The following is a 12,985-nucleotide window of genomic DNA, read 5'->3' on the forward strand; positions in this document are numbered from 1 at the left end:
CCCCTTGCTTAAACCCACTTTAGGGTCACCTTAGTGTATCTAAATTTTGTTTTGTCTGGATATTTCACACTTTGTGAATCCTCTGCCACCTCCCCATTCTGTCTCTAAAGCCCTCTTCCTTGTGACTCTCTGAGGTCCTTTTCTCTAACTTTCCTTGCCCTTGGCTAAAGATGTATTATCAACCTAGCTGAAGCTGGCCATCCATCATCCACTCTGTATTTTCATTCTCACTTAGTATCTCATTGTTTTATCTGCATCTCATTGGAAGAGAGATGGCACTTAAACCCTTCCACCCACTTCTTTGTGGGAAAACAGTCATTTCTGATCACAGGACAATAAGAGACCACACAAGGAATGCAGAAGTTGGTTCAATAAAAGATATTACCTCATCCACCTTGTCTCTATAATGTCACTTCCAGTCATTTCCCCTCCAACCCATCGTCTTAGATTGTTCAAACAGGACTAGATCCCAAGAGGTGCTGAGTACCTGCCATTGTGCATTGCTATAACTGAGAACATTAAATGGCAGGTGGTTTCCCATTTATTAGTACTTCATTCTTAATTTTAGGTCTTATACATGAGTTATAACATGTGGGGTCCCGCAGGGATCTGTTGTGGGTCCAGTTCTGTTCAATATCTTCATCAATGATTTAGATAATTGCATAGAGAGTACAGTTATAAAGTTTGCGGACAAAACCCAGCTGGGAGGAGCTGCAAGTGCTTTGGAAGATAGGATTAAAATTCAAAATGATCTGGACAAACTGGAGAAATGTCTGAAGTTAATAGGATGAAATTTAATAAGGACAAATGCAAAGTATTTCATTTAGGAACAAACAATCAGTTGCACACATACAAAATGGGAAATGACTGCCTAGGAAGGAGTACTTCAGAAAGGGATCTGGGGATCGTAGTGGACCATAAGCTAAATATGAGTCAACAGTATAACACTGTTGCAAAAAAAGCAAACTTCATTCTGGGATGTATTAACAGGAGTGTTGTAAGCAAGACACAAGAAGTAATTCTTCCGCTCTACTCCGCGCTGATTAGGCCTCAGCTGGAGCATTGTGTCCAGTTCTGGGTGCCACATTTCAGGAAGGATGTGGACAAATTGGAGAGAGTCCAGAGAAGAGCGACAAAAATGATTAAAGGTCTAGAAAACATGACCTATGAGGGAAAAGTGAAAAAACTGGGTTTGTTTAGTCTGGAAAAGAGAAGACTGAGAGGTGACATGATAACAGTTTTCAGTATGTAAAAGGTTATTACAAGGAGGAGGGAGAAAAATTGTTTTTCTTAACCTCTGAGGATAGGACAAGAAGCAATGGGCTTAAATTGCAGCATGGGCGGTTTATGTTGGACATTAGGAAAAACTTCCTTTCAGGGTGGTTAAGCACTGGAATAAATTGCCTAGGGAGGCTGTGGAATCTCCATCATTGGAGACTTAAGAGCAGGTTAGACAAACACCTGTCAGGGATGGTCTAAATAATACTTAGTCCTGCCTGGAGTGCAGGGGACTAGATGACTTCTCAAGGTCCCTTCCAGTCCTATGATTCTGTACCAGCTCTCCACTCCCTCCAAACTGAAAAATAATTAACCCTCTAGCACCCATTACTACTTTTGGCAGCTTATTTCATTGCCTGTTTTTCTTGTCACCAACTTTGTCTATATCTAATCTAAATTGCCCCTGCAGCAATTTACTTCAACGACTTCATGCTTCAACAATAAATTGGTCCCCGTACTTTTAATAACCTTTTCAATACATGGGTAGTTCCCTAGAAACCTCATATTTTCTTGCATAGAAAAGACAGGAAGGGCATTCAACAACATAGCAGCCAAATGCCCATGGCAAAGACACAAATGTTTCATTCCCTTATCACGTATCACTAAGATGATGAGCAACATTCAGTAAAGACTGCCAGAATTTTTAGACCTATATGTAGAATGGCAGCCGACATGGCTCAGTTTTTTCATTTTTGCTCTGGACTGAAGTGATTCCAAACAAATTTTAAGAAATGATCTGGATTCTTTCCAACCTGATGCCCTTTTGCTTTGAGAAATATTGTGACTCAAACTCAAAATGAACAGTTTAAAAAAAAATTCATGTATTTGGAAACTATTGCCAAGAATACTACTCATTTCTCTCCCTCCTACCCCCCACCCTGTCCTATCTCCTGCAAGTTGTTAAACCACTATTGTATGGAAAATGAGGGGCTCTTGGGGTGAGAATGGAGGGGAAAATACTGAAAAAGCTTCATGCTTAAGCAATGTTTGAGCACTGTTGTATTTTAACTAAACCTGAATGGATATGGACAAAATTGTCTGCTTGGAATTAAAAAGCGCATTACGATTTAACCTTATTCCAAGTTCTCTCTCCAAACAAACATTCAAGCACAGAAATTTTGCTAGCATGAATAAATGACAACCACCATCTTAGCCAACACACCAGGGATTAAACTGGGGACATCCCAAGCAAAAAGCAAAAGCTGAATTAAAGAGCCAAGACACTAATTGGGGCTATAACAGACTCTCATCCTCTGCAGATTGGGCAGAGGAGGACCTATAAGGGGGGGAGGGGAAAGCCCACAGGATTACAAATAATCATGAAAAACAAAATTATAAGATTGACTAGTTATTTTATCTTAGTTTAAAAACTTTAAAATGATTCAGAACCACCAAAATATGCACATAACTAGCAGCCTGTGTAACCACATTATGTTACTGTTGTCTTCCTGCCTCCACTTTCCCCCTCCTTGTTTTAGGATAAGATCTTTGAGATGAGGACCACTTTCTCCTATATTTTTGTACAATGTCTAGCAATAACAGAGCCTCCACCTCGATTATGACCTCTTGATACTACCAAAAAGAATAAAGGTGACTGCCCCAAGTTAGTCTTATTCTAGGGTTTCTGAACCTATATAAACCAGTTTACAACTGTGTTAAAAAACTGCCAGTGTTTGAAAGCATCAAACATTGCCACATACTCTCTGTTCAGAGTTTGTACAACACCTAGAACAGTGGGGCTCTGGTCCATGACTAGGGGCTCCTAGGCATTACCGCAACAGAAATAGGTTATAGTATGGAGCGGGTACTAGGGTGCTTCCCTTCAAAGCACATATCAATGCCAAGAGCAGTTAGTTAAAATAAATGGCTCAGAGTAAAGTATAAACAGTACTCATTTAAAGAACAAGTCATTTCCCTTAGCAAAATATCCAGTCTCTAAAGGAATAAGGAGAAAAATGTGTGAATCTTCATGTTCTTAACCCATGCTATTGTCCGGCACACCACTGCAATTACTCCACTAATACCATATATACCGTAAACCATAACTACTCAACTCCATTGCAGAGAAAAATCTAATCCCGTTTCATCACTGCACATGTGAACGAAGCTCAAAACCAACTGACTGTGTAGATGGAGGCAAATTGCACAGAAAAAGCACAGAAAAAGGGAGGAAGCTTCCAGAAGTTAATAGAGCACAATAGCAAATGCTAGCAGGAATCCACATTTAGAGAATTCATTACATTTCAGGGGGTTGTTCCTTTCCATGAATACTGAGGACTGGAGCAGGAAGGTTTTACTTGTCTCATGGACATTTATTATTCTATTTGCCTCCTTGTACCAGTCAAATCGGATTTGTTTTAAAGGCATTCTAAATTGAGCTGGCATGGTCATTTCAAACTAAAGAGATGCTAACAAGAATGTGCCAAGTACAAATATTAATTCACAAACAACGTTCCTTGGGTGTAAACTCTGTGGGGCAAGGACTCGTGTGTCTAAACACATTGTGGGGTTTACTGGAGTATCAACATAATAGTATGGTGTGGGGGTTCCTATCTGTCACAGTTTGCAGAGATAAATGGGCTACAGGACCAGGATCCGCCCACTCTCTCACTGAGCACTAGTTTTTTTTCCTGTAGGGAGCGGTCTCATTGAAGCGAACTGGGTTATTTGAAGAGTAAACCACTATTGAGCATGAGTAAAAATGACAGAATCTGGCCCAGAGTTATTTCAGCAGAAGCAAATGCTAGAAAATCAAATCATGAACCTTTCCGGCCTGAGCTATATTTTGAGGTGATCAGATATTAATTTCTCATATTTGTTTCGGACTACAATGGACCAAATTAATCTTGGATGCAAACAGGTAAAATTCCCATTGAAATCAATGGACGTTACCCCCACTTGTGCTAAAGTAAAATTTGATTCCGTTACTTATTGCCAATATGTGACCTACTAGGATAAGGAAGGGAATTTATTCTGATTTTAAATGCTTTTTTTTTTAAAAGAGAACCTCTCTTACTTATATCATTTACTTATATAGTCCATATACTTTGATCTGTAAACTCTTACTTATGTGAGTAGGCCTTACTCACCAAGTTTTCCCTTTGAGTGAAGTGGGTTAACTCATGTAGATGGCAAACTCTTCAGGGCAGGGACTTCATCTTTGGCTGAAAAGCTCAAAGCACATGTATGGCACCAGATACATTTTTAATCTTTTCACTTGGGTTAACACCAGATTAGTTAAACCAAGTATTGAGTAGCAATGTCCTGCAGAGTCCACCTTAGACAAAGGATTCCTTTCATAGCCCTTCCATTCCCACAGCCATCCCTTCCACAGTCTATGTGAATGAAGTCTAACAATTAAAGGACTGGGGGAAGCTGGAGATTTGTGGGTACTAGTTATCAACAAATAGTCTCAGAAAATTAATTTGGAGAGAAGAAAAAACAAAAGGGGCTTGTTCACTCTTGTCAAAACTAACCAATTACTTTTATTTTTCATCTTCGAGTGATATTCACACCATTCAAGAAAAAACATTTGGGCCATGTGCCTGTGAACATACATGACCTTTATTGGAGACAGGTGGGGTCATTAATTATACAGAAGTAACATCACACCATTCTCTTCCAATTTAATCCCATTTAGTTTCCTTATAAATCTGTAGCAAAAGTGCACTTTTAACAGTTCTTCTTTTAATCTATAGTATATATTCTTTCAATATTATCTCTCTCAAATCAGATATTTTATTTGTAAAAATGTTTCACCAGATATACAAAATACATGTATAGTGTTCTGCATCACTTTTTTGTGTTTACTGTTTAGATTTGTTTTTTAAACTCAGTGCGCTCTCTTTTTGCAAGAGTTACTGATGACAGATTTCTGTTAGTGTCACTATCCGGGGGCTCTGGGTTTTCCAGCGAACAAGTGGAGAGGATTGCTAACCAAGAGCAATTTTCACACAAGTAGGAACAACAAGATGACAAAAAAGGTTTTACGGTTACTGATTAAATCTCTGAAAATGAGAGTACTTTGCATAATAAAAATCAGGAATTGACTGTCCATACTTTTTCTTCTCGAGAAGGAGAGGTGGGAGGGGATGGAACTTGTAACCAATTGTAATATGCTAATATTTACTAATTTCCATTTTAAAGAAAGGAATTAATTGCTAACAGGAGGTTTCCAGTTGTGAAAGGGAACAACAGATAATGAGTACAGCCACCATAAAGGACTGCATGTATATGATGGGTTGTCTTCATGAGGACAATATTTTGGTAAAATATTCTATTTATCCCGTACAAATCACAGAATTGCATAAATTAAATGTCCTCATAGATAACAATCACCAGTGCGTACTACGAAATGCTGTACTAAGACCAACAAGGTAGAAGACAGCTTTGGTGTTATTTAACAAGATGAAGAAAGGAAAATATCAATATCCACTCATGGTTTAGAGCCAGCTATGACAAGCTTTGGCACTGTAAAAGGACTTTTCAAAAAGAAAATTACATAAAGGGTTTCAGAGATTCCTTATAAAATCCCTTTAATCTTTTCTTTCTAATTATCCTTGAGATTATACTATATACATTTGTAATGGATAGTTACTTAAATTCAGTCTTCATAAGACTAACATACCTTTCCCCTGTTAAGCAAGGCCTATAGTGGCATATCAAATCAGAGAGCATTTTCAGGGGCAATGATTCACATGTCAAAACTAATGTACCCAACAAGATGAAGAGGAACTCTTTGCAAGGTAGTGTATGTTAACCTTTGTTTGTTTTTCTTCCTTAATGGAAATTTCTTATTTCAAAGACTAGGAACAACTGGATTAGTTATGTAAATAATGTTTTCCTTGGTTAACTCTTCACAATTAGTGCTGCTTCTGGGTATTATCATAGGCAGATATGGTCCTGCATCTGTTTACTATATACTGAATGAAATGCTGAACAGATCCTGTTTCAGAAGAGGGCACTTTTGGCTTATGCAATAGCTCCAAGAAATACTGTAACTTTAAACTTTCTATAACAACTGGTTGCAAGACATGCACTTTTAAAAGCTCAACTGCTTCTTTGCTCCCCTTGAATTTGCAGCATTGTGGCTTTGAGAGTCAAACTTTTGCTTAAAAAATTAAAAAGTACAACAGATTAGGTTAAATGTGGAAAAAAATTACATCTTCTGGAGGGGGGAATAGGAAGTAAAAGTTAACAATATACAAAAAAAGAGTGCTATTAGTGTTATCTAAAACCAAGATGATACATACTGAGGAATTTATAATGCTGCAGAAATAGCTTTTTGTCTACCTTTTTAAAAATTACAGACTTGACGTTTCCAATATGTTTTAGCACTGTACTGTTTCGCATGTCTGAGTCACCAAAAATATCCAGCAACTGGCTGCTGCTCATATCTCAAAATATGTGTTCAGCTGACACTGAATATTGAAATCATTCTGCTAAAATACAGAAAAATGACGATGATAGACTCCAAGGTATAGCCTCAGGCTGACACTGAATGGTAAAGAATTCCACAATGCTACTTTTAAAACCTTTCTTCAGTTCTTGAACAAATAAGCAGCCAGGTTTCAAGTAGAGGTAACCCAGATTTTGGAAGCTAGCAATGTAAAAAAAAGCCCAGAAAGAAAATCAGAGCAAAAGCTCTTCTTGTTATGGAAGTCAGCACTCATCCTCCAAGAAATGGCAGAGGTAAATCTTTCTTCTCCCTGCTGGATCTCTCATGGTCCTACAGCAATGATGAGGAATTGTTTCTGCTGTCACTGATGTCCTTGGGACATAACCTTGATCCCTTTTTTATTTGTACACATTTATCATTTCAGTTTTAGTCTCTTGACTGGTAGAAGAGGATATATCCGGATTCTGAGTTTTTGGAAATGTCTGATGTTAACCCATAGAATTCTTCAATGGCCTGGGCATCAATTTTCTGCAATTCAACAAGACATTAAGATTAGACCCACTCAAAATAACCAACACTGAGCACATACACCCTCCCCCAATGAAATACTATTTCCAGTTTACTATATGAAGCAGTTGACTGAAAGCTACCCCATATTAATACACCAAACATTTCTTCAGTAGATTAAACTGCTTAATTTGGAGAAGATTAAATCAGGATAAATTTATAAGACTGTCAGATCAAGAAAATAGTGCACTGTGAAGCTACAGTGCACACACAAGGGCTCTATGAAGGCCTGCTCTAAAAATTCTAGCTGACATTTCACCCTCAGCTCTTTCCAACAACTGGAGTCACCACCTTCCCTTACCCAAAGCCATGCAGCCTGTATGAAGATGAAAAACAGTCTGCTGTTAACATGGGAAAATATCTCCACCAGATAATAAGGAGTGTGCACAAAATTTTTAGTAAATTCAACAGGCAGTCTAAATGAACTGCTACCTCACAAGAGGTGATTGGGGCTTCAAAAATGAACACAACTCCTGCACTATCGGTTACTAATCAGAATCACCTATCAATAATGTAACACACAGTCACTATTTTCACATTAACTCTGTAAGAGTATACAACAAATGGGGCTTGCTCTCCCTGGAATCTAGCATCATGCTGATTAGTATGATGTTCAGAACCTCACGAGTATTTAGATAGGGGAATAGCTTCTTTTCAATACAGACAGGAATAAATTTCTTGCCTACACAATTTAAAATTGAGAGAAAATTATTGCAGGAAAGCACGGCCAGAAAAATGAGTTTTGCATTTTGCTCTCAAAGCGGTGAGGCCTCTGGTCATTATCTCTTGCGGGTGTGAGTTCCACGGTCGTGGTCCATCTTCTGCGAATGAGTTGTTTCTCATTATTGGTCAACAATTTCATTGTTCCAGTGGAATGCAGCTGTCCTGAGAGGTCAGTGTCAGGAAGAGAAGTCTCAGGCAGCAAGAGCTAATCCCATGTAAGACTAAATTGGATTCTGCAGTCAATGGGGAGCCAGTACAGAGACTGAAATACTAGAACGAATGCTCATGACCTGTGTTGCTAAGCAGACAATGGGTTCCTTTAGTATTTTAAAATGCCTTTAGGTCACATGATCCACCAGGATAAGATGATGGCCTGAGGTGGGGAGCCAAGAGGAAATCAGTCTAGAGCAACTGAAGCTGCAATCTCCTCTACCATCCCCAAAATAGAAGATTTGGGAACCAGAGAGAAACTAAGAATATGAAAGAATCGCTGGGTGACCTTTAATACTATCCCACACAGCAGCGAAGATGGCCTTGGGATACCACAAAACCAAGATTCTTGGTCCAAAGAAGAAACTCTGCTTTGGGTGGAGGAAACAGGGAGCGTTCTCTGCTTGAACACACAGAGGAAGGCCCCAAGCTGCAACTCGTCTAAGGTACCTCATCAACACCAAAATGGCTATTAGTACAGAACAGGCAGGAGATACAGTCCTTGGTATGAAGGAGTCTCTCAGAATTGATAGTATCTTGGTTCTGAGCTCACAGATCCATATGGAGTCAAATATTCAGGACAAAAAACAGTGGCCTTTTTCTTTTTTTCCTTCTCTACACCTCAGTTCTGAGGGAGAGAGCAATGGTACTGAGGCTTCACAGTACGTGGGCCAAAGGGAGTATTTCCCTCATCAGATCAGGGGTCTCTTGGGATTCAGACTTCCACATGGCATCAAGCAAGGAATAAAGGCTCAATGCCAACTCAAACATCATACTGAGCTGCTTTAAGGGTGTATCCAGAACTGAGATTCCTGGTCCTTTTGAGCCCTCAGGGTTAAGGTAGCACAAAAGGCATTTCTCAGTATGTGCACCTCAGTGGGACATAGGCAACATTACATATGCAGGGCTGTTAAGCACATTTTCACATTACAACTGGCATCATTTGAAACTGGTTACCTTGCCAGCCATCCTATGAAAATAAGAGGTGCCCAGTACAGAGAAACAATTAACACACAAATTAACTGCAATGACGCAACTACACTATTCTAGCTATAATTAAAAGCAGGAGAGTTTAGTAACAACCTAAAATACAGCAAACAGAAAAGCAGCTGGAGAAATCTAAAGGGACTCCAATTAGACATCCAACAGGAACTAGAGGATAGCACTGCAGCTCCATATATAATGTTCAGGCTGAATGATCAGTACCACAAGGGAACTTGCCTGCAGCCCCAACCACCAAAGCTTACTAGAAGTTTCCAGTTAAGAAAATGCAGAGTGCACAGGCTGAACCAAGCATGTGAATTTGTACAGGTGATAGCCAAAGAACCACCAATTTGTTCCTTAGTATGTTTATGTGCATGAGCAGATCCAGCAGCTTCAGCAATGTGCTGGTGGTCTGCTGTGAAAGTACTGGTCATAAAAATGAAAGCTGCCTGAGGCTGCACTCAATTTTGAAGAGAATGTACATTACCTGCTTGTTTAGGCCAGTGCTTTTCTTTTTCCCCACCCACTTTATGAGCCTGGGGGAACACACACTTGGTAAGTTGCCAGAAAGATGCAACGAACACAAAATGGAATTACAAAGGATATGATTTGAAACAAGACATGTATTATGTTGTGTGAAAATCCAAAATTCCTCAAATGCATGCATTTCAAAATGCTCTGAAATTCTGGGGGAAAATATATGGGACAAATAAGTGTATATTTTTCCAAAGTTCTTTTCCCAGGAAGCCTTGTATATGAATATTGAGGAGAGAAAGATCAGTCATTCTAACAGAAAAAATACTCTCAAAAGCATATTCACCAACAGACTTAATATAATTATCTGGCAGCTCTGCAAATATTCTCTGCTGCTTAATTTAATTTAAATACCAACCAACTTACCATGAAATCAACTCTATTTCCACTATCTAGCATCTTGAATATAACCTGGAAATATTCTTATGGATTCACTTATTTTTAAATTCTTTGGTAGCATAGCTATATATCCTAACTCATTTCCACATTCACAATCACAGATTAACAAATTAGAGACAGAAAATAACTATTTGATTACCTTGTCTCCTCCCCCTTCCATAGCGGGATTGTTTTCACCAATATACTCAAGAGTTTTGTCCAGCCTAGTTTTAAAGTAACAATCAGTTGATGTTTCCACCAGTTCTCTTTGGGAGACGGTTCTGCAGCTTAACTGACCTGATATTAAGGATTTTTTTTTTTTTTTTTTTTGCTTTGCTATTGAACCTATCATCTTTTGATCATTTTCTGGTCAACCCGAAACAATACTTTTCCCTCCACAGCATTTACAACCCTCAAATAATAGTTAGAGTTATTGCTCTCCTGAGTAACTATTTAGCTAAGCTACAAATTCGTTCTTTTTATCTTTCCTCATAATTTGGGGAAACCAATGTGGATAATAGACACTCTCCCCTCTACTCCATATAGAGATTGCCACTGTGCTGCATCACTTTTGGTTGCTACATGTGATAGCTTGGCAAGCTCACAGTATAGGAAAGTACATTTATCCATATTGCTCTCAAGTCATTGGGCTTTGTATATTATTCTATTTGAAGTCAATTGGCTTTGGTATTTGACATGTGACAGGTTTTCACATATACTGTAATAATACACTTTTACCTAAATAACTTTCATTTACCTGATATTTTACTTGAAACTTGAACCTTCACCCAAGCAAAAATGAAACAAGACTCCTTCACTTTGATTGCATTTAGCAAATCTTGAAGCTAGTAAAAGAAGAGTAAACTGCTTCCAATTTACATTTCAGATCCAAAAAATCATAGCATTTATAACAAAAAGGTTATAAAGCTTTTTGAAGTCTTACATTCTGAAACCAATAGAGACAAAAAGATTTATCCTCTGTTCTCTTACTACTTGGCAAAGCAGGCACAGAGGCTTTGGAATTATCTGTGAGCAGACTCAGGAAGACAACTTTATACGTTTCATACTTAGCAGGTTAAATCTCCAGGGCTTGAAAAGTATACTTGCCCACTTGTCCCTGGTGTGCAGGGACTTCCCCAGGCAAATGATAAGGTCTATGCCTGCTACTTCTGCAGAATCTAAGCTTTATTTTTATAAATTACTTTTTCATGCCTCATGATTGTGAATATATCTTTCTGAATTTGACCTGATGAAGTACTAAGTTTCCTGCAGTCTCTCTGTGATACTAAGCAGCAGCAACATGACACGAAACCAAAATGGTCAGTTTCAGAGCTGCTAATCAAAATCTTGTGGGGAGCAATGAAACTGACAATCATTTCAATTTCACTGTGTAGTTTCTTGGACAAGCTAGAGCAGCAGCAGCAAGGAGCAAAGCTATTTATAGGAACAGAGGACTCACAAAAGGAAACGGGATGGGCAAAACTGTAGCCCCTGTTCCTGCTACAGCCTGCAGTAGGTCACCCCATCTCGCTAATCATTACAGTAGCCAGGATAATTCCCAAAAACACATTATTCAGGGCAGGTGTACTGTATCGGGGGGTGGAGGGCATAGGTAGGAAATGGACAGGAAAGACATTGCTTTTCTGACAGAGGAGGGTGGGAGGGGAGCTTCAAGTTTATCAGACCCTTCCAGTTAGAAGCAGATACGAAAGACAGTCATTGAGTGGAGTTTCCTGGTAGGAATAGTCTACACTCTTCCCAGTGGGGCTTTTCAACAGGACTTTCGTACCTGGACTTCACTTATGCCAAACATTTCCACCCCTAATTTTTCAACTGTGGCTTTCAGAACATACGGGATAGGAACTTGTTTTAAATGTAAAGACTCATCCTGCAGAAACTGATGACAATCCCCTGCCCCGCAGCTGCCACTCCCCTCCCCTCCCCTTAATATGGGAAAAGCTTCCCATTTGCCAGGGGATTTTTCAACTGCTGAATCTCCAGCTTTACAAGAGCTACATTCTGGATTCCCAACCCTGAGGAGCACAGCAAAGATTCAAGAGAGAAACAACTCACACACACAACACTATTTTCAGATCAGTGAGATTATGAGGTTAAACAATAAAATTTCACGTTACTTTAAAGCATGACTCAGGTAAGAAAAGTGAATGAAAATCTGGCATCTTTATCGGAGACAAATCTATTCTGTGTCTTCTAGATCAGTGGTTCTCAAACTAGGGCTGCCACTTGTTCAGGGAAAGCCCCTGGCGGGCCGGGTCGGTTTGTTTGCCTGCTACGTCCGCAGGTCTGGCCGATCGCGGCTCCCACTGGCCGTGGTTCGCCGCTCCAGGCCAATGGGGGCTGCAGGAAGGGTGGCCAGCACATCCCTCAGCCCGTGCCGCTTCCTGCAGCCCCCGTTGGCCTGGAGCGGCGAACCACAGCCAGTGGGAGCCGTGATCAGCCGAACCTGCGGATGTGACAAGTAAACAAACCTGCCCAGCCCGCCAGGGGCTTTCCCTGAACAAGCAGCGGCCCTAGTTTGAGAACCACTGTTCTAGACCAAGCCAGCACACATGCAAGAGATTAAACTGTATTCTGTTCTTACTCATGGTTCAGTACAATTGCCATCAGTGTTTTCAGAGAGAGAAATTTTGCTTTGGCCCATAAAATGAGCAAAAATTACATGGAAGAATATATAACAACATGGCTATTTTATGGCCTCTTTAAAAACCATACATGTTTTTAAAGGGATTTTTGATAGCTGCTTTCAACTACCTTTGATAGCTGCTTTCAACTACCTGAAAGGGGGTTCCAAAGAGGATGGATCTAGACCAGGGCCGGCTCTAGGCACCAGGCACCCAAGCACATGCTTGGGGCGGCACCTGGTAAGGGGCGGCGGGAGGACCGCGGCACGGC

The 12,985-nt window shown here is 39.8% G+C and overlaps 1 protein-coding gene across 2 annotated transcripts in view; it reads right to left on the reverse strand.

The window, feature by feature from the left end:
• Positions 1 to 4,738: 4,738 nt before the first annotated feature.
• LOC117882730 (ubiquitin carboxyl-terminal hydrolase 12-like) overlaps positions 4,739 to 12,985 on the reverse strand; it is a 57,374-nt gene continuing 49,127 nt past the window's right edge. Inside the window, exons 9-10 of one of the 2 annotated variants that reach the window (XM_034781460.1) lie at positions 10,233 to 10,296; positions 4,739 to 7,204 (exon numbers count right to left, since the gene is read on the reverse strand). In XM_034781460.1, the coding sequence (XP_034637351.1) occupies positions 10,279 to 10,296 (18 nt within the window). In that variant the 3' untranslated portion in view covers positions 4,739 to 7,204; positions 10,233 to 10,278. The remainder of the gene's footprint in view (positions 7,205 to 10,232; positions 10,297 to 12,985) is intronic. The other variant, XM_034781459.1, reaches the window with a different exon arrangement.

Source organism: Trachemys scripta, chromosome 9 (genome assembly GCF_013100865.1).
Source record: "Trachemys scripta elegans isolate TJP31775 chromosome 9, CAS_Tse_1.0, whole genome shotgun sequence".
Taxonomy (NCBI): domain Eukaryota; kingdom Metazoa; phylum Chordata; order Testudines; family Emydidae; genus Trachemys; species Trachemys scripta.